Source organism: Sceloporus occidentalis, unplaced genomic scaffold (assembly GCF_023333645.1).
Source record: "Sceloporus occidentalis isolate IW3139 unplaced genomic scaffold, rSceOcc1.0.p SCAF_1, whole genome shotgun sequence".
NCBI classification, from domain to species: domain Eukaryota; kingdom Metazoa; phylum Chordata; class Lepidosauria; order Squamata; family Phrynosomatidae; genus Sceloporus; species Sceloporus occidentalis.
In genome coordinates, this window is record NW_028316981.1 from 281816645 (window position 1) to 281840555 (window position 23911).

The following is a 23911-nucleotide window of genomic DNA, read 5'->3' on the forward strand; positions in this document are numbered from 1 at the left end:
ATCTCAGCGGCTTTCGATACCATAGACCATGGTATCCTTCTGGAGCGCCTGAAAAAGGTGGGGATTGGGGGCATTGCGCTCCAGTGGTTCCGATCCTACCTCTCCGGGAGGTTCCAGATGGTGCAGCTGGGAGACGTATGCTCCGATAAGAGGGCCCTCACATCTGAGGTCCCTCAAGGAGCCATTCTGTCTCCCATGCTTTTTAACATTTACATGAAACCGCTGGGAGAGATCATCCGGAGACATGGGGCGCGGGGTTATCAGTACGCTGATGATACCCAAATAGTCGTCTCTATGTCTCCGACTGATGCAGTGACCGAGGATGGCATCTCTCCTCTCATGGCTTGCCTGGAGTCGGTAATGGGCTGGATGAGGAAAAACCGACTCAGTCTGAATCCAGAGAAAACGGAGGTGCTCGTGATAGGTTCCCCTGGCCCAGGGAAGGCGGTGGTTCCACCTGTCCTGAACGGGATCACGCTTCCTGTGAAGGACACTGTACGCAGTCTGGGGGTGCTCCTTGACTCGTCGCTCCACCTTACATCTCAGGTGGATGCGACAGTCAGGAGCACCTGTTATCAGCTTCGGCTGATTCACCAGCTGCGTCCCTACCTGGACCAGGGAGACCTTGAAACGGTAGTACACGCCCTGGTAACCTCTAGATTGGATTTCTGCAATGCGCTCTACATGGGGCAACCCTTGTACCAAACCCAGAAGCTACAATTGGTGCAGAATATGGCAGCCAGGCTGGTTACTGGCATACCCAGAGCCAGCCATATAACACCTGTGCTTAAAAGCCTGCACTGGTTGCCTATACGCTTCCGGGCGCAATACAAGGTGTTGGTCATTACCTATAAAGCCCTAAATGGCTTGGGCCCAGGATACCTTAAGGACCGCCTCTCTCCATACAATCCGCCCTGCACACTCAGAACATCTGGGCAGCAGCTATTGAGGGTCCCGGGGGCAAGGTTAGCCTCCACCTCAAGGAGGACCTTTTCCATCTCGGCCCCAACCCTCTGGAACACACTGCCCATAGAGCTCCACTCGGCCACCTCCCTGGCCCAGTTTAAGAAGGAGCTTAAAACCTTCTTATTTTTATTAGTATTCCCGGATGCTGGTCCTGGTTAGCTTCCCCCTCTGGCAGCAGTGGTCGGCTGGCCAGAAATTGGTTTTAATGTAATTTTAATGATTATAGTTGCTATTATTTATTGTGCTGTGATTGTATTTGTATTGGTATTATGTTGTACACCGCCCTGATCATGGGAAGGGCGGTATAGAAATAAAATTTTTATTTATTATTATTATTATTATTTATTAATGATACTGCAAGACACAGCCTTCAGGACATCAAAAGGGATTACGAGGCGCTTGGTAGGAAGCTGAAAGGAATGGATGTACAGGTTGTCATCTCGTCTCTTCTGCCAGTTGAAGGGCACGGTCCAGGAAGGGAGAGGAAAATAGATGTGAACAACTGGCTCCGCAGATGGTGCCACCGAGAAGGATTTGGATTCTTCGATCATGGGCTGCGGTTCCATGAGGAGGGACTTCTTGCAACAGACGGGTTGCATCTCACGCAAGTTGGAAGAAATGTTTTTGCCAACAGTCTCAAGAACTTGATCAGGAGGGCTTTAAACTGAGTTCCAAGGGGAAGGGAGACAATATTAAGGAAGGCGAAAGGGATGGCGAAAATAGTCAAACTGACATAGAGGAAACAAGAAAAAAAGTGCAAGGACCCAACAGTGGGAGGCAAAAAAACTTGCACAGGCAGCAAGTAAAAGGGACCCATGGTCTGCAATGTCTCTACACAGAGCATGGGAAATAAGCAAGATGAACTCGAACTCCTACTACAACAAAGCAAATATGATATAATAGGCATCACTAAAACCTGGTGGGATGAGTCTCATGATTGGAAAGTGGAAATAGAGGGGTATAACCTTTTAAAGAGAAATAGGCCAAACAGGAAAGGAGGAGGAATAGCACTATATGTAAGAGATATTTACACCAGTGAAGAGATCCAGGACATCAATCCTGGAAGCCAGGTGGAGAGCATCTGGATAAAAATTAAAGGGGAGGGAAACAAGGATGTTATGGTGGGAGTCTACTACAGACCCCCAAGTCAGACTGAGGAATTGGATGATATCTTTCTAGAACAGATGACCACACACTCAGAAAGGAGAGATGTAGTAGTGATGGGTGACTTCAACTATCCTGATATTTGCTGGAAGTCAAACTCAGCAAAATCCTCAAGGTCTAGCAAATGCCTCACTTTCCTGGAAGACAATTTCATGGTCCAAAGGTTGAAGAGGCAACAAGGGGGTCAGCTATTTTAGATCTGATCCTAACCAACAAGGATGACTTGGATAATGGGGTGCAAGTGGGAGGATCATTAGGTGGAAGTGACCATGTTCTCCTGGAGTTTGTAATACAGTGGAAAGGAGAAACCAGGCAAAGTCAAACACACATTCTAGATTTTAGGAGAGCGGATTTCAGTAAACTTAGAGAAGTATTGAGGGCGATTCCATGGTCAGAAATACTAAAAGATAAAGGAGTTCAGGACGGATGGGACTTTCTCAAAAGGGAGATACTGAAGGCACAATTTCAAACAGTTCCAGTGAAAAAGAAAAATGGGAGGTGTCTCAAGAAACCAGGATGGATGACTAAGGAACTTTTAACCGAGCTAAGTTTGAAACGGAACATGTATAAGAAATGGAAAAAGGGAGAAATCAAGAAAAAGGAATTCAAAGAAATAGCAGGCATGTGCAGGGGTAAAGTCAGAAAAGCTAAAGCGCAGAATGAACTCAGACTTGCTAGAGAGGTTAAAGACAACAAAAAGGGCTTTTTTGGATATGTCCGCAGCAAAAGTAAGAAGGAGGAAATGGTAGGGCCACTGCATCGAGAGGATGGCAAAATGTTAACAGGGGACAGAGATAAGGCAGAATTACTCAACACCTTCTTTGCCTCAGTCTTCTCAGAAAAGGAAAAGGGTGCCCAACCTGAGGATAATGGAGCAGAGGACAGAATAGGGGAATTTCAGCACAGAATAAGTAAAGAGATAGTAAAGGAACACCTTGTTAATCTAAATGAATTTAAGTCTCCGGGACCAGATGAACTCCATCCAAGGGTATTAAAAGAACTGGCAATTGTAATATCGGAGCCATGGCAATAATCTTTGAAAACTCCTGGAAAACAGGAGAGAACCCAGCAGACTGGAGGAGGGCAAACGTTGTCCCCATCTTCAAAAAGGGGAAAAAAGAGGATCCCAACAATTATCGTCCAGTTAGTCTGACATCAATACCAGGAAAGATTCTGGAGCAGATAATTAAACAAAGAGTCTGTGAACATCTAGATGGCAATTCCATAATCACAAAAACTCAACATGGGTTTCAGAGAAACAAGTCATGCCAGACAAATCTAATCTCTTTCTTTGATAAAATTACCAGCTTGGTAGATGAAGGGAATGCTGTGGATATAGTATATCTTGATTTCAGTAAGGCCTTTGACAAGGTTTCCCATGACATTCTTGCAAACAAGCTTGTAAAATGTTTGTTTTTGTTTTGTTTGTTTGTTTGTTTGTTTATATACTGCTATTCCAAAGATCATAGCGGTGAACAGCAAGTAAGCTAATTTGCCCCCAACAGTCTGGGTACTCATTTTAGCGACCTCAGAAGGATGCAAGCCTGAGTCGAGCTTGGGCCCTTTTGCTGGTCTTGTACTCGCAACCTTGTGGTTTTGAGTGAATGGATGCAGTACAGGCATTTAACCACTGCGCCACCAGTGGGCTAGAAAAGGTAACTGTTACATGGATTTGTAACTGGTTGACCGGCCGAACCCAAAGGGTGCTCAACAATGGCTCCTTTTCATCCTGGAGAGAAGTGACCAGTGGGGTCCCACAGGGCTCTGTCCTGGGCCCAGTGCTATTCAACATCTTTATCAATGACCTGGATGACAGAATTGGGAGCATACTTATCAAATTTGCAGATGACACCAAATTAGGAGGAATAGCTAATACCCCAGAGGACAGGATCAAGATTCAAAATGTCCTGAATAGACTAGAAAGCTGGGCCAAAGCTAACAAAATGAAATTCAACACGGAGAAATGTAAGGTATTGAACTTAGGGTGGAAAAATAAAATGCACAGATATAGGATGGGTGACACCTGGCTGAATGAAACTACGTGTGAAAGGGATCTAGGAGTCCAAGTAGACCACAAGTTGAACATGAGTGAACAGTGTGATGCGGCAGCTAAAAAGGCCAATGCAATTTTAGGCTGCATCAATAAAAGTGTAGTGTCTAGATCAAGAGAAGTAATTGTGCCACTGTATTCTGCTTTGGTCAAGCCCCACCTAGAATATTGTGTCCAGTTCTGGGCGCCACAATTCAGAAAGGACATTGAGAAAATGGAGCGTGTCCAAAGGAGGGCGACAAAAATGGTGAAAGGTCTGGAAACCATGCCCTATGAGGAACGACTTAGGGAGCTGGGGATATTTAGCCTGGAGAAAAGAAGGTTAAGAGGTGATATGATAGCCCTGTTTAAATATTTGAAAGGATGTCATGTTGAAGAGGGAGCAAGCTTGTTTTCTGCTGCTCCAGAGAACAGGACCCGGAACAATGGATGCAAGCTACAGGAAAAGAGATTCCACCTGAACATTAGGAGGAACTTCCTGACAGTAAGGGCTGTTCGACAGTGGAATGCACTCCCTCGGAGGGTGATAGAGTCTCCTTCCTTGGAGGTCTGAGGAAGGAGACTCTATCTCTGGCCCAGGGAAAGGGGCGGGTACAGTCCGCCCCAAATGGGCGGTCTGTAACCCGCCTCTGTTTCATTTTGAATGGTCTCTCATGGGATTTTTATGGTAAAATAAAGACATTCAAAAGGAATTTTCTGTGCCTCCTTCTGTACAGTACTAACAAGCATTGGCTATAATCCCACTGTTATTATCTCAGAGAGATCCTCCACCAGTGACACTGTCCACTGGCTCCTCAGCAAAAGCATGTCTGACACGGGAGATTCTACCAGCAGCAGTGAACTTCAAACAACCTTATACAAGTTTGAAAACGACAGTGCAATCCTGGGCATACTTGCTCAAAGCATAAATTTCCTACTCAGTTGATGATAATTCTGAGTAACTTTTCATTGACTTGGTTTGCACATCATCCTTTATATGTACACTAATGGTTCTGTTGAAACATTTATGTGTGAGCATGTGCTTTGTGACATGCTAATCAGTCCTCTCCTTAAAAATGTGCAAGACAGTTATTGTATATACATCCAGAATGTTTAAATTTCTATCTGAACAATATCAAGAGGGGTAGCAATAATAATCACATAAAAATACTAAAGAATCCTGTAGCATCCAGCTATCAATATTTAATAAGATATTTATTATTGCATGAGCTTTCATAGACTTCAGTATGCAGCTTATTTCATAATAATTATTTTTATCACACCACTAAAACTCTCTTTGTTGCTTTTATCTGAATACTATTACAGTCAGCCCTCTGCAAACAAGGATTCTTTAGCAATTGATTCAGCCATCCAGAATTTGAAAATATTTTTTAAAATGATAAATTTCAAAAGCAAACCTTGAATATGCCATTTTATATATAAAGGATACCAGTTTACTATGCCATTGTATTTAATGGGACTTGAGCATCCACAGATTTTGGTATCCACAGGGGGTCCTGGAACCAAGGACCAGTATACCAAGGAACCGCTATATGTTTCTTTTTCTTTTTGATAATTTTTGGTTTTGGTACATGATCCTGTCATTTACTAGGAGATGAATTGGTTAAGGGGTGGGGGGAGAGCAGGAAGTCTTACTATTAAAGTAATCCTACTGATGAGGAATATGTCAGTTGGAGTGGGCAATATGAAGTGTACCACCAAATTTGGCCCACCAAATGACACCTTGAAAACTAGGCAGCAAATTGTGAAAAGCCATTAAAGCAAGCAGGAAATTCCTTTCTTTAAGTGGTTTGTGTGTGCGTGTGCGGCTTGCCACAATATTTCAGTGGCAATTTCCATAGAAACATGCATTTCCAGCCTCTTTTAATGGTATTCTTCATTTTTGTCATCAGGTTTAGCAGCGGAATTTGTTTCAGCTTTTGGGATAGCAGCAGGGACAGTCCTGCAGCAGGCCCAGCAAAGATGAAACTGATCTCCACAACTGCTGGTATTGCTCACTATAGTTTATTCTAAATGTGGAAGGCAGATAGAAGTAAACGTTTGCATGCATGCAGAGCTATCACTGCTTGCATATCTGTCTGTCTGTCAAGGAATGATATATAAAGAGGCAAATCTGTACTGATGTTTTGGATTATTAATTATTTTGTCCATTCAGAACAATAGACTTGACTATCTTTGTGTCTGTTACATTCCCTGACAAAGACAGGAGGCTCAGTAACTTCCAGTTCCTTCTTATATGCAAGCAGTGATTTGAAAAGTAATAAGCATTGGGAATTGCAGGGCAGAGAACATAATAGGTTCATTTGCATGCACATTCCATTTCCCAGGTGCTTATTTGCAAATGGCCACTACTTACTGGGGAACTCAAAACAAGCCACAGCTGATCTGTAATTCTTCACAGACTATCCAGAAAGCTACTTACCGTTCAGCAAACATAGAAACCAGGGATTTGAATGCACTTGCTGGACTAATTGTGTGACTCTTGTTTTTAAGAATGACCCCCAAGAGAAGTGCCATTGATTTTCCATTAATTTATAAGTAGTACCAACCAAGCATATCTCATTTAACAGAAGCTGTGACCTTAATGAAGCAGTAGCACATATTATTTTGACAGTATTCAAAGGGGCAGAAGACTTCCTTAGAATTATATTATTTTTACTGATATGGTACAATGAGTCTGCACTGAGTTACAGAGTGACCTAAGCAAGAGCCAGAAATCTGCCGTGAGAGGCTTACAGTCTGAAGATGAGACGATGAGTTTTGGAAGTTGCTACAAGTTAAGACTTCATGGAGGAGACTAGATCTCAGGAAGTGAGTTTTAAATAAAAGTATTTAAGAGGTAATTACATAGGTAACAGAGAAAGGTGGGATAAAATAAAATAAATACATTTAGAGATACATAGAAGGAGCAGGATGAGATGGTAGGGTAGAGGTCTTTATTACAGAGTCATAGAAGGGGAGCACATGTTGGTAGAGGTTAAGATGTAGGGATTCAATGTCCTTCCTGAAGCCACCAGGTGTTGGATGCTACCTCCACTGCTGCTGTGCCACCAAATTTTGGGGGTGGTGACAAGTCCTTCTATGTAAAACAAAGCTGGTTCAATGTGCAAGTCTTATTTTAAAGCTGAAATCATACTTCCAGGAATCTCCTAACAGAGGCTTCGGCGGGCTACAGACGGGCAGGGAAAGACGTCTTGGATGTGTATTCAGCTCAATACGGAGCCTCCAGACGGCCCGCCCCGGGGGCGTGCTTCAGGTGTTGGAGCTTCCACACGGGGGGCAGTGAAGACGCCCCACCTGGGTCCATTTCGGACCCGGAGCTTTCATACGGCCGCCTCGGAGGACGCTGCAAAAAGAGAAGCAGCTTCCGCACGGGCGGCGCAAACCGCGGCTTTTTTTTTTCTTTTGCCGCATGAGAAGTGCGCAGCTGCGGCAGTCAGCCAGCAGCCGGCAAGTTCCCTTTTCCCAACTGCAAAGTGCGCATGTGCACCGTTAAAGGGCCCAGGTCCCTTTAAACTTTTTTCCCCGCCCTGCCCAAGAACAAAGGTGGCCTCCTGCCAGCTGGTGATCAGCTGGTGTTGGCATCCTTGCCCGCTTGCGCATTGCGAGTGCCACCACTGGCATCATGGATGCCTCCTCTCCTTTGTTCCCTGTGGTCTTAATGAAGCTGCAATGCACAGCCACAGCTGTCGCCGCTGCCACCGCCGTCTTCCCTGCCTCCTCTGCCCCCTCCGCCTCCATTGCCACTGCAATGGAGGTCCCATCATCCACCACCATGACAGCTGTAGACTTGGATGACAGCAGCAGTGATGATGATGATGGCACAGAACAGCGAACGGCAGCGGCTGCCATAGCGCTTCATATGGCTACTGTTGGCGGTGCCATGGCCCTGGCCAGAGTGGCACGTCTCCGCCGATGCTGGCAGGTCCCTGCATCGCACGACTTGTGGGACAACTTTGTCTCAACCATATGGTCTGACGAGCAATGGAGGCATTTCTTCCGAATGCCCCGTGCCCTCTTCCACAGGCTTGTGGGCATCCTGCGCCCAGAACTGGAGAAGGCAGACACAGTGATGAGGAAAGCCATCCCGGTGGAGAAGAGAGTGGCCATTGGTGTCTTTTCACTGGCACACAAATCCACCTATATTGTGACGGCAGCGCTGTTTGGGACTGGCGTTGCCACCGTGGGGGAGATCGTGGTGGAGTTTGCCCTGGCCATGGAGAAGCTGCTGCTGTCACGGACCGTGTACCTGGGGAACGCACGTGAGGTAGGGACAGCCACACCACCTTCCCTTTAATCTTTGGCAGCCCTGTGGTATTCTGTGTCAAGTGTCACCCCCTCACTGTACATTTGCTGCTCTTGCTATGGTGCAGTTGCGCACCTGTAACATACTTGTCATCTCAATTCCTCTGTTTCTCTCCCTTCCTTTCCCCCACAGATTATGGATGCCTTTGGTCGCCGCGGCTTTCCACAAGTGGTTGGCCTCATGGACGGGTGCCACTGCCTGATCATACCACCCTTGGGGCTGAGGAATGCCTATGTCAACAGAAAGGGCTCCTATTCTGTCATCCTGCAAGGGACATGTGACCACACAGGAAGATTCGTGGACGTGGAGCTCGGGTGGCATGGGTCAGCACACGATGCCAGGGTGGCACGGAATTCTCTCATCTACGAGGCCATGGAGGCTGGCATCTATGTGCAAGGGAACCCCAGCATCAACATCAGAGGCCAGCAGATCGGGCCCCTGATACTGGCTGACTCTGCCTACCCCATTCGGAAATGGCTCATGACACCCTTTAAGACCCCACGCACTCCCAGACAGAAGATCTTCAACAAGAAGTTGAATCGCGTCAGGGGGGCCGTGGAAAGATCGTTTGGCAGATTGAAGGCGAGATGGCGCTGTCTCACTGCCCCACTCCTGGTGGTAGAGGAGAACGTGGTGCCCATCCTGGTATCATGTGTCATTCTGCACAACATCTGTGAGACCAAGGGCAGGGTCCTGGATGAGGGCATGCGATATAGGCGCCGTTTTGTGCTGCCCGCCCCGGCACCAATCACAAGGGATGAAGAGAATGCCAAGAAGTCAGCAGGGGAGGCTGTGAGGGATGCCCTGGCAGATTTTTTCCTGACAAGGAGAATCTGAAGGATGGCTCCTGTGCCATCATCTGTGATGTCAGAGTGCATTGTACTGTAATAGCATAAGCACATGAATAAATGTATCCCATTATCCACAGTTTGAGTCTGCCTATCATTCCTGATCTGTGCTGTGGGCATGTTTTGCCACGTGCCTGAGGGGGACACACACAAACACACACATACAAAAGGTCTCCTGGCGCCTGTTTTCCTGGGTGAAAAAGATACATCAGCTCCAACTGCCAATTGCCCCTTTGACAATGTATCAATCTCCCTCAAATTCAAGCTTTCCTAATGGCCCATTTGAATGTATCAATGGGGTACTCAGAGGGCATCTATTGGGGGAAAGATTCAAACTGCTCCTCTGAAAGCTTTCATTGGCCTAGGACCACCGTGGCCTAACGGCCCAGAGCCACAGGTGCCCATATATACCCGTGCGCAACTGTGAAAGACCCCAGGACGGCGATCAACATGGCAGAGCCACGCAGGAGGGTCCCGGTCCGAATCGCCTACTGGACCGATGAAGAGGTCGGGATCCTCCTGGACTCCCTGATGCCACAGGCAGCCGCGAGGAGGGTGATGGCCAGCACCAACAAGCCCAACCGGGGGCATTTCCTCGAGGCATCTCGTGCCCTCCGAAACCGAGGGTTTCAAAGAACGCTGCACCAATGTAGAGTTAAATTTAAAACTCTGAAGGCAGCGTTCTTCGAAACCCTTGAGGATTTCGGAGAGGCGCCCCCGGTTGACAGGCAGCCACCATTCTTCTCGCGGCTGAAGGACCTGTGGATCAGGGGAGATCGGCCCAGACCGGAAGATCGCCGTCCTCCAGGTAAGCCAGAGCTCTTGCCATGCCCTGTCCTCCCCTCCTTGACCCTTCCCTTGCCCTCTTCTCCTTCCTGCATGGTGCCAATGCCATCCGTCCTCTTCCCTTCTGCAGGCGTGCGGCCGAGGCGGAGGCGGAGGGAGGGAGGGCACCCTGCCAGGTCGCCCTCTCCACCATCCTCGGGGGACGAGGATGTCCCCGAGGGTGGGCCACAGCCAGGACCAGCTGCTGTGGCCCCTCCGCAGCCAGAGCAGGCTCCTCTGGCGGAAGGTAGGTCCCCAGGGTGAGGGGTGGGGGTTGCCTGCCTGCAGCCCCCACGACACTTGTGCCCTTATCTGCCATGCCAGCATGGTAACTTGGGCCTTTCCTTCCCCTTTTGCAGGGCTTCATGTCCTTGCTGCTGCCGCCGTCGCGCAGGAAGAGGAGCCTGGGCCGAGCCGCCGCCTGCCAGGACAGCCAGGGCACTTGGCCCTCGATGCCAGTGCCCTGGATCGTGTCCTCCAAGCCCGGCAGCAAGGTAAGTGTAGTGGTGAACCCAGGGAAGGGAGTGGGGGCACCCAGAAACCCTGCCTGTGGGAGTGGGTGATGGGCTCCACAGGCTGATCCTAACCATCCTCTTTCTTTTCCCCCCACAGAGAACCGGACGGAGAGGAGGTTCGCTGCTATCGAAGCAAAGGTGGACAAGCTGGCAGAGAAAGTCTCCTCCATGGAGGAGACTCTCCAGGAACTCCTCCGCCGGCTGCCCGCCCCACCGCCTCCTCCCCCTCCCTGAAGCAGCTTCCCTTCCCTGCCCCCTCTGCCATCCCCCCTTCACCACCCCCCTTCACCCTCCCCCTTCCTTTTGTATATATGTACATAGTGAAAACAATTTATTGTTATTGTTAATAAAAAAGTTTATTTTTTAAAAAAAAAATTTGTGTGGTTAATTATGCGCAACTGCGGCGGTGTGGCTGTGAGTGTGAATGAGATAGCTTAGGCGCAACTGTGCAGTCTAAAGCTAAGCAGGAGTGGTGTGAGGTAGCAATCTCCAAACTCTGTCCTCCCAGGCATTTGGACTTCATGTCCCAGAATCCCAGACCACAGGGCAAGGTGGCTGGGGATTCTGGGAGATTAAGTCCAAACGCCTGGGAGGACAGAGTTTGGAGATTGCTGGTTTGGGGACCAGTGAGCCAGGCATGGTGGGAGGAGAGAACAGGAAGGGTAGAATAGGGTAGATGGGCTGGGAGGGAACACATGCCCTGGGAGGCGAAATGATGTCTTTATGGGACATCATGGGACCTAGTGCCTTTTCAGTGCTCCCTGCCCCTTGATCCCAGGCCCAGGCCCCCTCTAGTTGCCCTTTGCCTTTGGGGGCGGGGTGTGGGCGGTGGGACTGCCACTGACTGACTGAAGAGGCTGGAGGATGGGCCAGCCAGAGGCTGCTGAGCCGGTTCCACCTCCATGGCAACTGCCTGCTCCTCAGCTGGAGGGACTGCTCTTGCTGGGGGCTCCTGTGGCCCTACTTCTTCCTCCACGACCCTGGGGACAGCAGCCCTGCCTCTTCCACCTCTTGCTGGGGGCTCCTGCTGCTCAACCCCTTCCTCCACGACCCTGGGGACAGCAGCCCTGCCTCTTCCACCCTGCTCCCTACGTACCCTTCTGCGTCTCGGGCCACCCTGCCCTCCCCTCATGACCTCCAGCATTTGCCCCATCAGAACAGTCTGCGCTTCCATGCTGGTGTTGAGTCGCCTCTGCTCCTGGACTGTGGTCTCATGATGTTGGTCTGACCTCTCTAGTGCTGTCTCCTGGTTCTGAACGCCCCTCAGTTGAACTTCCAGTGCCCTTTCCATGAGCTCCCTGCGGGACTGTCTGCTCCTCTCCCTTTCATCACAGGCTCGCTGCGCCTGCTGCATCAGTGCTGTCATTTTCTCTTCTGAGCAAACCTTGAGCACATCCACAGCTGCCACAGTTCTAGTAGCTGCTGACGGACGGACCCTTTTCTTCTTGGTGGCAAGGCGCTCCTCTGCTGACATGGCAGCTATGGGATTAGCTGCAGGAGGTTCTCCTTCTCCTTCTTCTTCTTGTTCTGCTTCAGTTCGTCCTCCTACTATGGGACATACAAGCAGAGAGTCATAGAAGCCTACAGTTAGCAGAGACCCTGAGGTTCATCTAGACCAACCCCATTCTGCCATGCAGGAACTCTCACTCAAAGCTGTGGCAAAGGGTGGAGCTTCAAACTAAGGGCGTTGGGAAAGGACAGATTTACATGCAAGGGAGGGGTGCCTTAGGAATGTGGGACACATGCAGGACATGACCATGCCAGGGACACTCACAATCCTACTTGCACAGCAACCTTGCAAACATACCAGCACAGTAAGCAGTGAATGAGACATGCCACAATTGCGCAGTTGAGCCATGCATTTATAAACAAAAATATAAGGTTTACCTTGCATACTCTCTTCGGTCTCACTGCCATCGCTGGCGGGTGCACTGGCCCGAGAGAGAGGTGAACGGTCACGGTAGCTGCTGGTCGTGGAAGAGGATCCAGCACGAGATGGTGGTCTCCTTCTGGAGCTCCCAGCCTCAGCAGACATTCGTCTGAGCACGGCACGGGGGTCCAGAAATCTCTGGCTGCTGGAGGAATCACCTGAGTCGGGGTGTTCCTCCTCCTCCTCCTCCTCCTGCTCCTCACCTATATGACAAGGGACAAGGGTCATCTCTGGCCTGTGCCTACCCTGGGGCCACATCTTCCCCTTGTCCCATTCCCCCCTGCCTTCCCCCCAGGGGCCCTGGCACATCTTACCCTGACGAGGCATCAAAAGGTCTTGGGCACATTCAAGCTCCGGGGTCTGCTCCTGCTCCTCCTCCACCACCACAGGCTCGGCTCTGGCTGGCTGGCCCGCCGGGACCCTCACGCGCTCCCCACTGGTGGCTAGTCTGTGGGGTCTGATGCTTCCATCACTTTTGATGAAAGCATGCAGCTCCTTGTAAAAGGGCGGGGGGGCGCCCTTTGTAGTACCTTTAGCCAGGGCATCTCTGTATTGTTTGTATTGAGATTTCAGCGACTTGCATTTTCGGCGACACTCCTCCAAGGTTCTGTTGTGGCCCTTGACTTTCATGGCTTCTTCCACTTCTCGATATGTGTCAGCATTCAGGTAGGACTGCTCCAGTTTCTGCAAAATATTTGGCTGGGACCATATAGCTATCAGGTCAGCCGTCTCAGTATGAGACCAAGACGTCCCCCTGCCTTTTTTCGGGGTGCTGGTGGATGGCTGTGCCATCCTGCCTGGTGGCAAAGGGGAGCCGCCACACAGCTGTGCCAGGAGCAGCCGAACTGTGCCCGTTCCCAGGTGAAAATGGCGCAGGAATGTGTGTAGGGGGTCACTTTAAATCCCAAACTTTCCCTTATCACTTTCTACAACCAAAACATCCGCCGGCAAAACTTACAACTTCCCGCGATTCTAGCAACGCATGCGCACAAGTGGCTCTAGGGTTAGGGTTACGAGGCTTAAAATGCGCCGCAGCTGTGCCGCAGCTTCCACAGCTGCATGGCAGCGGACGTTGCAATTTAAGCTTGACTGCAAACCACGCATGTCCCGGACCCCGACCCATTATGCGACGCAGCTGACACGGAGCTTTTAAACCGGCAACTTATATTTGCGGCGTAGCAATTCTGACGTATCGGTGCAGGGGCTTACAGACGGAGATGCGCACGTACGTATCAAATCAAAAAGAAGCGGAAAAAAGCAGCACCTTTTTAATGCCGCTTCTTCCCGCTTGAGGCGTGCGGGGGGCGTGTTCATGACGGCATTCAGGGAAAGCCCGTCTGAAGGCTCTACCTTCATGACGTCATGAGTACATCCCTTTTTGCCCGTCTGTAACCCGCCTTCATTTCTGAAAACGATGCACTCACTACCTGTGTAAGTCAAGGTACGGTTCATCTAGCATGCGACTTAGCATAGACATGAAACCAATGTTGTGGGGTTGTGCTAGTGATGTCCAATACTGTTTCTACTGTTGACTTATATCCAACAAAGCTGTTCCATACTAAATTCATACTTCATGTGAGTAATGAATTGAAAGAAGGTGAATGTGTTGAAGATTTAACCAGACATGATAGATGTACTAAAAAGCAGTTGAGGATTCAGCCTGTGTAAGATGGGGGTCTCACTCCCTTCTGATAACACAGGTTTGTAGTTTGAATGTACTTCTGAATAGAGCCCCAAGTTTGGATGCCTAGATTTTTGTGGTGGCCAGAGGTGAAAAACAGAACTAACATCAGAGCCACTTTAAGGGCATGAGTTAAGGGGAATTGTTTACAGACAGATGGAATGATTATACAGATTAGGTCTCCCTTATCCAAAATGCTTGGGACTAGAAGTGTTTTAGAAATTGGAGTGTTTTGGATTGTTGAATATTTGCATATACATGATGAGATGTTGGAGATAGGACCCAGGTCTAAACATGAAATTCATTTATGTAATATACACCTTTTACACATAGCCTGAAGGTACTTTTATACACAATTTTTAAATAATATTGTACATGAAAAAGTTTATATGTATTTATTATTATGCATTGAACCATCAGAAAACAAAGGGGTTACTATCTCAGCCACCCAATTTTGGATTCTGGAATATTTTGGATTTCAGAATTCTGGATAATGGAGGCTCAATCTCTATTTGAACATTGTCATGAAGGATGGGTTGGCTACATGCTGGAAGGACAGGGCAGGGCAGGGCTCAGAGAAGACAGACAGAAGTTAGAAAAGGTTGATGATGATCACATGGGCAGCATATCAAATGAAACTACACATAAGATGCACAAGACTGAGATGAATTGTAAGGGGGAAAGAAGGGAAAGAAACAGGGCTTTTAAATTACCTTTTGGGCTATAGATCCTAGAATCTCCCAGCCAGCCTAGCCATAGGCCACATTGACTACAGAATGCTGACAATTTAGTCCACAACAGGGATTTTCCTGAGCTTTAAAGTGACTAGACAAATAACAACTTTGATTCTTATCACTGAAGGAGGACACAAGGTCCTGGGTTAGAGTAGTATCATTATTATTCCTGAAGTGAAAAATTCTCTCTCTCCTTGATTTGCAATAAAAAATCTTCCTCTGAAATCTAGGTTAGTGATCTCCCTCTGCTATCTGTAAAATCTGAGTTAATTTTTGTTTTAAAAATGAGAGCATGAGAGAGAAATTAACTACTACTCGGCTTCAGCTACCTGAGACTACCTGTTTTCACATTGCTTGGTAGTAACATGACACCTGGTGAAGAGCTAGAGTTGATGAGGAACCAGAGGTACAAGCTTTTTTCAGATGCTTGTGTCTCCATTCCAGGTTTATAAGTGTTTACACATAGAAAGAACACAATTGGAAATTTATTCATTTCTGGACATCTGTGTACAAATAACCATAATGTAAGAGCCAAACCAGAATGTTTGCCTATTTTGTGTCCTTTTAATTGTGTCCTTTGAATATTCTGACCATCAGTGTTTCACCAAATTTAACCTTGAATCATACTGAAAAAGTGTAACACAAATAAACTGCAACAGCCAATTTCCTCATGCTTAGTCCTGTTTTGAATTATTAGATGCTCCAGCATTAAAGACATACGGATTCTTTGTATTGGTGCAGGTGCACCTCTAAGAATGACTGCTAAGTGCAAAATTTATGCATCTACTCCGGAATGTAATTCTTCCTATCTTTCTTTTTCATGTTTTCCCTCCATCACTCATCTTGTTTTTCTGTTTATTTTAGAATATTAGAAGTTGGGTGAACCAAAAAAATATGCATTGCAAACACATTTGCCAACGTCATGGCAACAGATAAAGAATGACTTTATAATGACAAATTCCTTCATCTTCTGACAGCAGTCATCACTGATGGTGCTGATTTTTTTTACCTCCCCCCCCCCCCCATGCTTCCTCTCCTTCCTCACACCCCCTTTTGTGGATGTGTGAAAGCCTCTTTTTTAAAATAATAGCCCGTGTTATCATTTCACCGGTAATCTCCCTTTGAGATTGCAAAATGCTCATTTTAGCACTGACTCCAATTTTCCTTTTGATATTTTTTCCTCTTCTTTTGTTCAAACAGTTCTCTGATTGCTCCAGCTCATCGCTGAGGGGACTGAGGCAGAAGTCAACACCAGCTGACATCTCACAATGACATTCAGCAAAGTCTCCCCCTTTGTAGCAACAGCCACAGCATACGAAAGTTCAGAAAAATTATTCAAAGCATCTCACGGTTCTACTTCTGAGCAAATAATTTCTCCCTTCTTTTCCCCTCCTACTTTCTGTCTTTTAAAGAAGTCTAACAAGGTTTGCAAAACTATACTAAGCATTATCTGGGTATTCTTCTTAGTTGGTCATCCTTTACACATAAAGTGCAGAGCTGAATATTATTTTAGTGCAGCCTTCCCCAAAGGTGGTCTCCAAGCAAAGGTTTCATTTTTTTTAATGAATATGATGACATGCTGATGTTATTGCTTAAAGGGTCTGGTCTCATGCACAGATGAATCTTTCTTGTGTTGGTTTAGGGAACAGCATGGATGTTACAGGTTGGATCTCCCTTATCGGAAATTCCAGAATCTAAAATACTCCAAAATCATCCATATAGGACAGTAAGACAATGACATCTTTGCTTTCTGGTAGTTCACAAACTTTAGTGTATAGAAACTTTTTTTTAAAAAGCTGAATTGTGTATAAAATTACTTCAGGCTATAGATATAAGGCATACCAAAACATACGTGAATTTCATGTTTAGATTTGGGTCCCAACCCCAAGTCTCTCATTATGTATATGTAAATATTTCAAAACACTTCTGATCCCAAGGATGTTGGATAAGGGAGATTCAAACTGTACTGGCTTCAAAACAGCAGTGGTCAATGGCTTCCATATCAGTGGGGCTGTGAATCTGCTCTGATCTTTAGTCTGAAGTTTAAAGGAACTATTTGAGTTGCTAAACATTATCCTTAAAATGAATTCATCATTTTTAATGGCTCCTTTAACACAGACTTGATTCACTGTTGCCTGATATGGAAGCCATCAGCTTTGAATCCAGTGATATCCACACTGTTTCCCCAAACCAGCATATACACCATGCCCTAGTGGTCTCACAACTAGACTACTGTAACCTCCTCCTGGCAGGGCTTCCTCTCTCTCACCTCCACCCATTAATTTCTGTTCAGCATTCAGCTGCACGCATCATTTCACTCCCTCGCTATTATGATCATGTTTCCCCTCTGTTGTCCTCCCTTCACTGGCTCCCTTTTCCTTTCCGCATCAGGTACAAACTTTTGCTACTTACCTTTAAAGCCCTGCATGGGCTGGCCCCTCTTTATTTAACTGATCTTCTCTCTCCCTACATCCCTACTCGCACTCTCTGCTCTGGTAGCCAAAGTCTCCTCTCTCAACCCAGGATTTTCTGTGCCCCGTCCCAGATCCGCCCCTTCTCTCTTGCTGCCCCTCATTCCTGGAACCTTCTTCCTCTGCATACACAGCTCATCACTTCCCTAACCAGTTTTAAGGCTGAGCTGAAAACCATATTGTTTAGGGAAACGTTCTCAGGGAATTTGTGATTGTCATCTGGCTGTCTGATAATGTTTGATGTGATTTGCTTTTATATCTGATGTTTTTTAATTTGTCTTTTCTTTCCGACATTGTAATTTTATCTATTTCTCTATCTAATTGTTATTACTTTTAGAGTGTATGCCTTGAGCAGGCTTTTATATATTCCTTAATTTTACTGACTTTGTACAGCGCTGTGTATAATTGCAGCACGTTAGAAATAAAGTGTAATAATAATAATAATAATAATAATAATAATAATAATAATAATAATACAAGATGTGCCAGTGCATCAGAACCACACACTTCAAGAGTAAACAACTGCAATGACTCAGGTAGCATTTCAGTATAAATCCTAGGTGTTTTTTTAAAATGTATCTATTGCTACATCTGCCCTGAAAAAATACAGTTGGCCTTCCATATCCATGGATTCTTCACCCATGGATTCAAGCAACTACTACTTGAAAATATTCAAAATTATATAAGGTCCAAAAACCAAACCTTGATTTTTGTCATTTTATGTAAAGGACACCATTTTACTATGCCACTGTATTTAATGGGGCTTGAGCATCCATGGATTTTGGTATCTACGGGAGTCTCCTGGAACCTAACCTCAGCAGATACCAAGGGCCAGCTGTTATGCAGGTTATGCAGGTTGACACCACTTTTACTGCCATGGCTCAGTGCTATGGAATCCTGGGATTTGTAGTTTGTTGTGGCACCAGACCTCTCTAATAGAGAAGAATAAATATCTCAAAAACTATTAACTACAGAATTCGATAGTATTGAGCCATGGCAGTTAAAGCAGGGCTAAACTGCATTACTTGTACAGTCCAGATACAGTCTGTGAACTAGATTAAGTTATAGCAGTGCTTCTCAATTATTTTCTGTCATGCCCCCCCTAGGAAGAAGAAAACATTTCGCACCCCCCGCGCGACTGTAAATAGTATCATTTGTCTATAAAATTGTTATAAGTACACCTCTGTATAACAGAGCCTTGTGCCCCCCTTTACGGAGCCTCGCGCCCCCCCTGGGGGGCCCACCCCACTATTTGAGAAAGGCTGAGTTATAGAGACATGTGAAATAATCCAATTTCTTACATATTTATGAGACATCTACTCTTACTCTAGCTAACCAAGGTGCGTTATAAACGGCCCTTTAATATGCCCCCGTCACGTGCTAGGGGTTGGCTGAGGACCTAGCGTCACCCCTAGCACGTGATGGGGGCGTAAAGATGGCGGCGCCCTATACACACGGGCGCCGCCATCTTTAAGTGCTGGACGCGTTGCGTCCGCACGTGTCACCCCGGAAATGATGCCGCAAATGCACCCCTTGCGCTTTGCGGCACCTCTTCCGGGGCCTGAGAAGGAGCGCGATTTCTGTGCTCCTTCTCGGCAGCTTCTGGGAGCCGCGCCGTTTAAAGGCTGCAGCTCCCGGACGGTGCAATCCGGCGGTCTGTAACGCACCCAAGAGTTTATTCTTCCAACCTTTTTTTTTCTTATACCATTAACTCGGCTTTCACCCATGGCAACCCTATGAATGTGAGACCTTCAAAAACCCAGTTATTACCATTCCCTGGTGGTGCAGTGGTTAAATGCTTGTATTGCAGCCACTCATTCATAAACCACAATACCAGCCTGGCATCTTACTGTAGGTCACTAAAATGAGTACCCAGTTTGTTGGGGACAATTAACTTACACTTTGTAAACTGCTTAGTGGATCGGTAAGTGGTATAGAAATGTACTTGCTATTGCTATACCCACTCAAGTGTTGTAAACTGGGCTATGGCTTCCTTGATTGAGTTAGTCCCCCTGTAGTTTGGCATCCTCTCTTGTCTTCCACCTTTCCCAGCATTATTGTTTTCTCCAGTAAGTCATGTATTCTCATGATATTTCCAAAGTGTGATGGCCCCACTTTAGTCATTTTGGTTTCTAGTGAGAATTCAGTCTTAACTTGCTATTAGACCCCTTTATTTGTCTTTCTGATTGTCCATTGTATGTGTAGGACTCCCCTCAGTACTACATTTCAAAATGAGTTGATTTTCTTCCTGCCAACTTTCTTCACTGCCCATCTTTCACATTTATAAATAGAAATGAGAAGTACTAAGGCATGAATGATTCTGACTTTGATATTAAATGATATATCTTAGTACTTGAGAATGCATCATTATCCATCAATGGTTACGGAATGGATGGGGCAGCTAAAGATAGATTCAACCAACACTGAATTACAAGCTTATGGCTTGGACATCTGCTATAGATAAAATTTCTCACAAAAGTATCTGTGTGAATTGGAAATGGGAGCCATCTTGGAATTGTTATGGGTTTAAAAGAAGGTATATACAAGAGGGCAGAAAAAAACCTAATCCATTAGTAACACAGTTTAAATAATGACGATACAAGAGCCAACAAGGCAAATAACAGGTTGAATAAAAATATAAAAAGCTTACAACTTGTTAAAACAATAAAACCAGAATGTACAAATTGAATAACAATAATAAAAGGCTTGAAAGCTTACATAAGTTAACAGCTTGGAAAAAGGAGACCAGCAGATATGGACTGGAATCCTGTTGGTTAATTCCAGGCAGAGTAAACCCATTCAATCAATTGTTGAATGGCGAGTCAACAAGTAGGTAAATGCAGTTAATTCAATGGGTCTTGTCAGGACTATCAATACAATTTAGGCTGTAATATGAGAAATACATTAGTCATAATTCAGTATCCTGCTTATGTAACTGATCCTTATTCACAATCCATATGTAAGCACAATCATGGTACTATTGCTATGATTGCAAGTGTCCCACCAAACCTACTTTACTGGGCATCAGCAACATGCTGGTCATTGGCGCATGGGTGGATGACAATTTGACCCTTTTCCTGCAGTGAATGAGGCTGCAACGGTCAGAGACAGGACCTCTGTTAAAAGTCTTTGTCATGGCTTCTCTTGCTGGCCAGAGGGAAGTAGAAACACCATCCAGTGGCACCCTGATCACCAGCAGAAGGAACCTCCTTCTATTGGTGCAGTTGATGCCCAGTAAATTAGGTTGGGGAGGGGGGTCAGGCTGAACTAAGTAGCCCATGCCAAACTCCAGCCATTGTCTTTAGCAGCGTTGTAGTAACCAGTGATGATCTCTTAAGATTATTATTATTATTATTATTATTATTATTAACCTTTATTTATGAAGCACTGTAAATTTACACAGCGCTGTACATGCAATATTTTTAGTTAGATGGTTCCCTGCCCTCGGGCTTACAATCTAAAAAGACATGACACAGAAGGAGAAGGGAGTGGTGGCGGGAAAGGGTAAGAGGTCCAGCAGTTCCTCTCTACCTCCGAGGCCTGGACCAAGGCAGATGGACTGGAGGGAGGGCTTGGCTTCAAAATGGAAGGTTAATCTTCATCCAGGGAAAATACATACTCTCAAGTAGGATAATACATATACAATACATAGCAATACAGGAAATGGTTCGATAAACAGGCAACAAAAGAACATCAGATAGTAAGTGACAATTATGCAATGCCTGGGAAGGCTTCTCTGAAAAGGATGGTTTTCAACTCCGTTTTGAAGCTAGTTAAGATGCAATCTTAAAAAGCATAGAAATAGCCCCCATGAAGAAAAACTCATTTCAACTCTATGGTCTTCTTCAATGGCTGTTGCAGAATAATTGAGCAGCAATAGGTCAGGAAACTATATCTTGATTTACCTTGATAGAGTAATGTTCCTTACACCAAGGTCCAACCTACAAATTACAATAATTATGAAAATATTCTATATCACAATAATCATAGAATATTAGAATCATAGATTCTATTATTATTGTGATATCAAACCTGCTTCTATGATTATTGTGATATATAATTCTCTCAGGCAACCTTGTACGCAGCTGCTATCATGCAAGGTCCCCTAGTGGGTTTCCATAGCTGAGTGGGGATTTGAACCCTAGTCTCCAGAGCAGGGGTAGGCAACCTTTTTGAGCCGGGGGCCGGGTTGGTGTCCCTCAGGCGACTGGGGGGCCGAAGCCGGGGGTGGAGCTTCAACCCTCCGGGGCGGGGCCACATGCGGGGGGTGGAGCTTCCACCCTCCGGGGCGGGGCCATGTGCCGGGGGTGGAGCTTCCACCCTCCGGGGCGGGGCTGCGTACCGGGGGCGGAGCTTCCACCCTCCAGGGGCCAGGCCTCCCCACCTTTGCTGGCCCCTGACGGGGCCCGAGGCCCCGTCAGAGACCGGCAAAAAAGCTGGTGGGGGCCACCAGCGCTGGAGGGCCCCCTGGAGGGCCCCAGCGACAGCACCGGGCCTCCCAGAGGCCCCCTGCCGTCCCTCGGAGCCCTCCTGGAGGGCCCCAGCGACAGCACCGGGCCTCCCAGAGGCCCCCTGCCGTCCCTCGCAGCCCTCCTGGAGGGCCCCAGGGATGGCAAAGGGCCCCCCAGAGGCGACCTGCCGCCCTCGGAGCCCTACTGGAGGGCCCCAGGGATGGCAAAGGGCCCCCCAGAGGCCCCCTGCCGCTCTCGGAGCCCTCCTGGAGGGCCCCAGGCACGGCAGCAGGCCCCCCAGAGGCCCCCTGCCGCCCTCGGAGCCCTCCTGGAGGGCCCCAAGGACGGCAAAGGGTCCCCCAGAGGCCCCCTGCTGCCCTCGGAGCCCTCCTGGAGGGCCCCAGGGACAGCAAAGGGTCTCCCAGAGGCCCCCTGCCGCCCTCGGAGCCCTCCTGGAGGGCCCCAGGGACGGCAGCGGGCCCCCCAGAGGCCCCCTGCCGCCCTCGGAGCCCTCCTGGAGGGCCCCAGGGACGGCAGCGGGCCCCCCAGAGGCCCCCTGCCGCCCTCGGAGCCCTACTGGAGGGCCCCAGGGATGGCAAAGGGCCCCCCAGAGGCCCCCTGCCGCTCTCGGAGCCCTCCTGGAGGGCCCCAAGGACGGCAAAGGGTCCCCCAGAGGCCCCCTGCCGCCCTCGGAGCCCTCCTGGAGGGCCCCAGGGACAGCAAAGGGTCTCCCAGAGGCCCGCTGCCGCCCTCGGAGCCCTCCTGGAGGGCCCCAGGGACGGCAGCGGGCCCCCCAGAGGCCCCCTGCCGCCCTCGGAGCCCTCCTGGAGGGCCCCAGAGACAGCAAAGGGTCTCCCAGAGGCCCCCTGCCGCCCTCGGAGCCCTCCTGGAGGGCCCCAGAGACAGCAAAGGGTCTCCCAGAGGCCCCCTGCCGCCCTCGGAGCCCTCCTGGAGGGCCCCAGGGACGGCAGCGGGCCCCCCAGAGGCCCCCTGCCACCCTCGGAGCCCTCCTGGAGGGCCCCAGGGACGGCAGCGGGCCCCCCAGAGGCCCCCTGCCGCCCTCGGAGCCCTCCTGGAGGGCCCCAGGGACAGCAAAGGGTCTCCCAGAGGCCCCCTGCCGCCCTCGGAGCCCTCCTGGAGGGCCCCAGCGACAGCAAAGGGTCTCCCAGAGGCCCCCTGCCGCCCTCGGAGCCCTCCTGGAGGGCCCCAGGGACGGCAGCGGGCCCCCCAGAGGCCCCCTGCCGCCCTCCGAGCCCTCCTGGAGGGCCCCAGGGACGGCAGCGGGCCCCCCAGAGGCCCCCTGCCGCCCTCCGAGCCCTCCTGGAGGGCCCCAAGGACGGCAAAGGGTCCCCCAGAGGCCCCCTGCCGCCCTCGGAGCCCTCCTGGAGGGCCCCGGGGACGGCAAAGGGTCTCCCAGAGGCCCCCTGCCGCCCTCGGAGCCCTCCTGGAGGGCCCCAGGGACGGCAGCGGGCCCCCCAGAGGCCCCCTGCCGCCCTCGGAGCCCTCCTGGAGGGCCCCAGGGACGGCAGCGGGCCCCCCAGAGGCCCCCTGCCGCCCTCGGAGCCCTCCTGGAGGGCCCCAGGGACAGCAAAGGGTCTCCCAGAGGCCCCCTGCCGCCCTCGGAGCCCTCCTGGAGGGCCCCAGCGACAGCACCGGGCCTCCCAGAGGCCCCCTGCCGCCCTCGGAGCCCTCCTGGAGGGCCCCAAGGACAGCAAAGGGTCCCCCAGAGGCCCCCTGCCGCCCTCGGAGCCCTCCTGGAGGGCCCCAGGGACGGCAAAGGGTCTCCCAGAGGCCCCCTGCCGCCCTCGGAGCCCTCCTGGAGGGCCCCAAGGACGGCAAAGGGTCCCCCAGAGGCCCCCTGCCGCCCTCGGAGCCCTCCTGGAGGGCCCCAGGGACGGCAAAGGGTCTCCCAGAGGCCCCCTGCCGCCCTCGGAGCCCTCCTGGAGGGCCCCAGGGACGGCAGCGGGCCC

The 23911-nt window shown here is 49.0% G+C and overlaps 2 protein-coding genes across 3 annotated transcripts; one reads left to right on the plus strand and one right to left on the minus strand.

Moving 5' to 3' along the window:
• Nucleotides 1–9504: 9504 nt before the first annotated feature.
• On the plus strand, nucleotides 9505–10980 carry LOC149323979 (uncharacterized). The gene is made up of 4 exons (XM_089513041.1): nucleotides 9505–10142; nucleotides 10251–10406; nucleotides 10519–10653; nucleotides 10772–10980. Exons 1-4 carry the CDS (start codon nucleotides 9785–9787, stop codon nucleotides 10906–10908), a joined length of 786 nt encoding a protein of 261 aa, XP_089369167.1. The 5' UTR covers nucleotides 9505–9784; the 3' UTR covers nucleotides 10909–10980.
• Nucleotides 10981–11269: 289 nt separating this feature from the next.
• LOC149323980 (uncharacterized) lies at nucleotides 11270–13757 on the minus strand. Of its 2 annotated transcripts, XM_089513064.1 has the most exons (3): nucleotides 12919–13757; nucleotides 12562–12807; nucleotides 11270–12222 (listed from the first exon to the last, which is right to left on the minus strand). In XM_089513064.1, exons 1-3 carry the CDS (start codon nucleotides 13394–13396, stop codon nucleotides 11426–11428), a joined length of 1521 nt encoding a protein of 506 aa, XP_089369190.1. In that variant the 5' UTR covers nucleotides 13397–13757; the 3' UTR covers nucleotides 11270–11425. The 2 variants fall into 2 exon arrangements, with proteins under 2 accessions (XP_089369190.1, XP_089369181.1); XM_089513055.1 differs by having other exon boundaries at nucleotides 12562–13757.
• Nucleotides 13758–23911: the final 10154 nt, after the last annotated feature.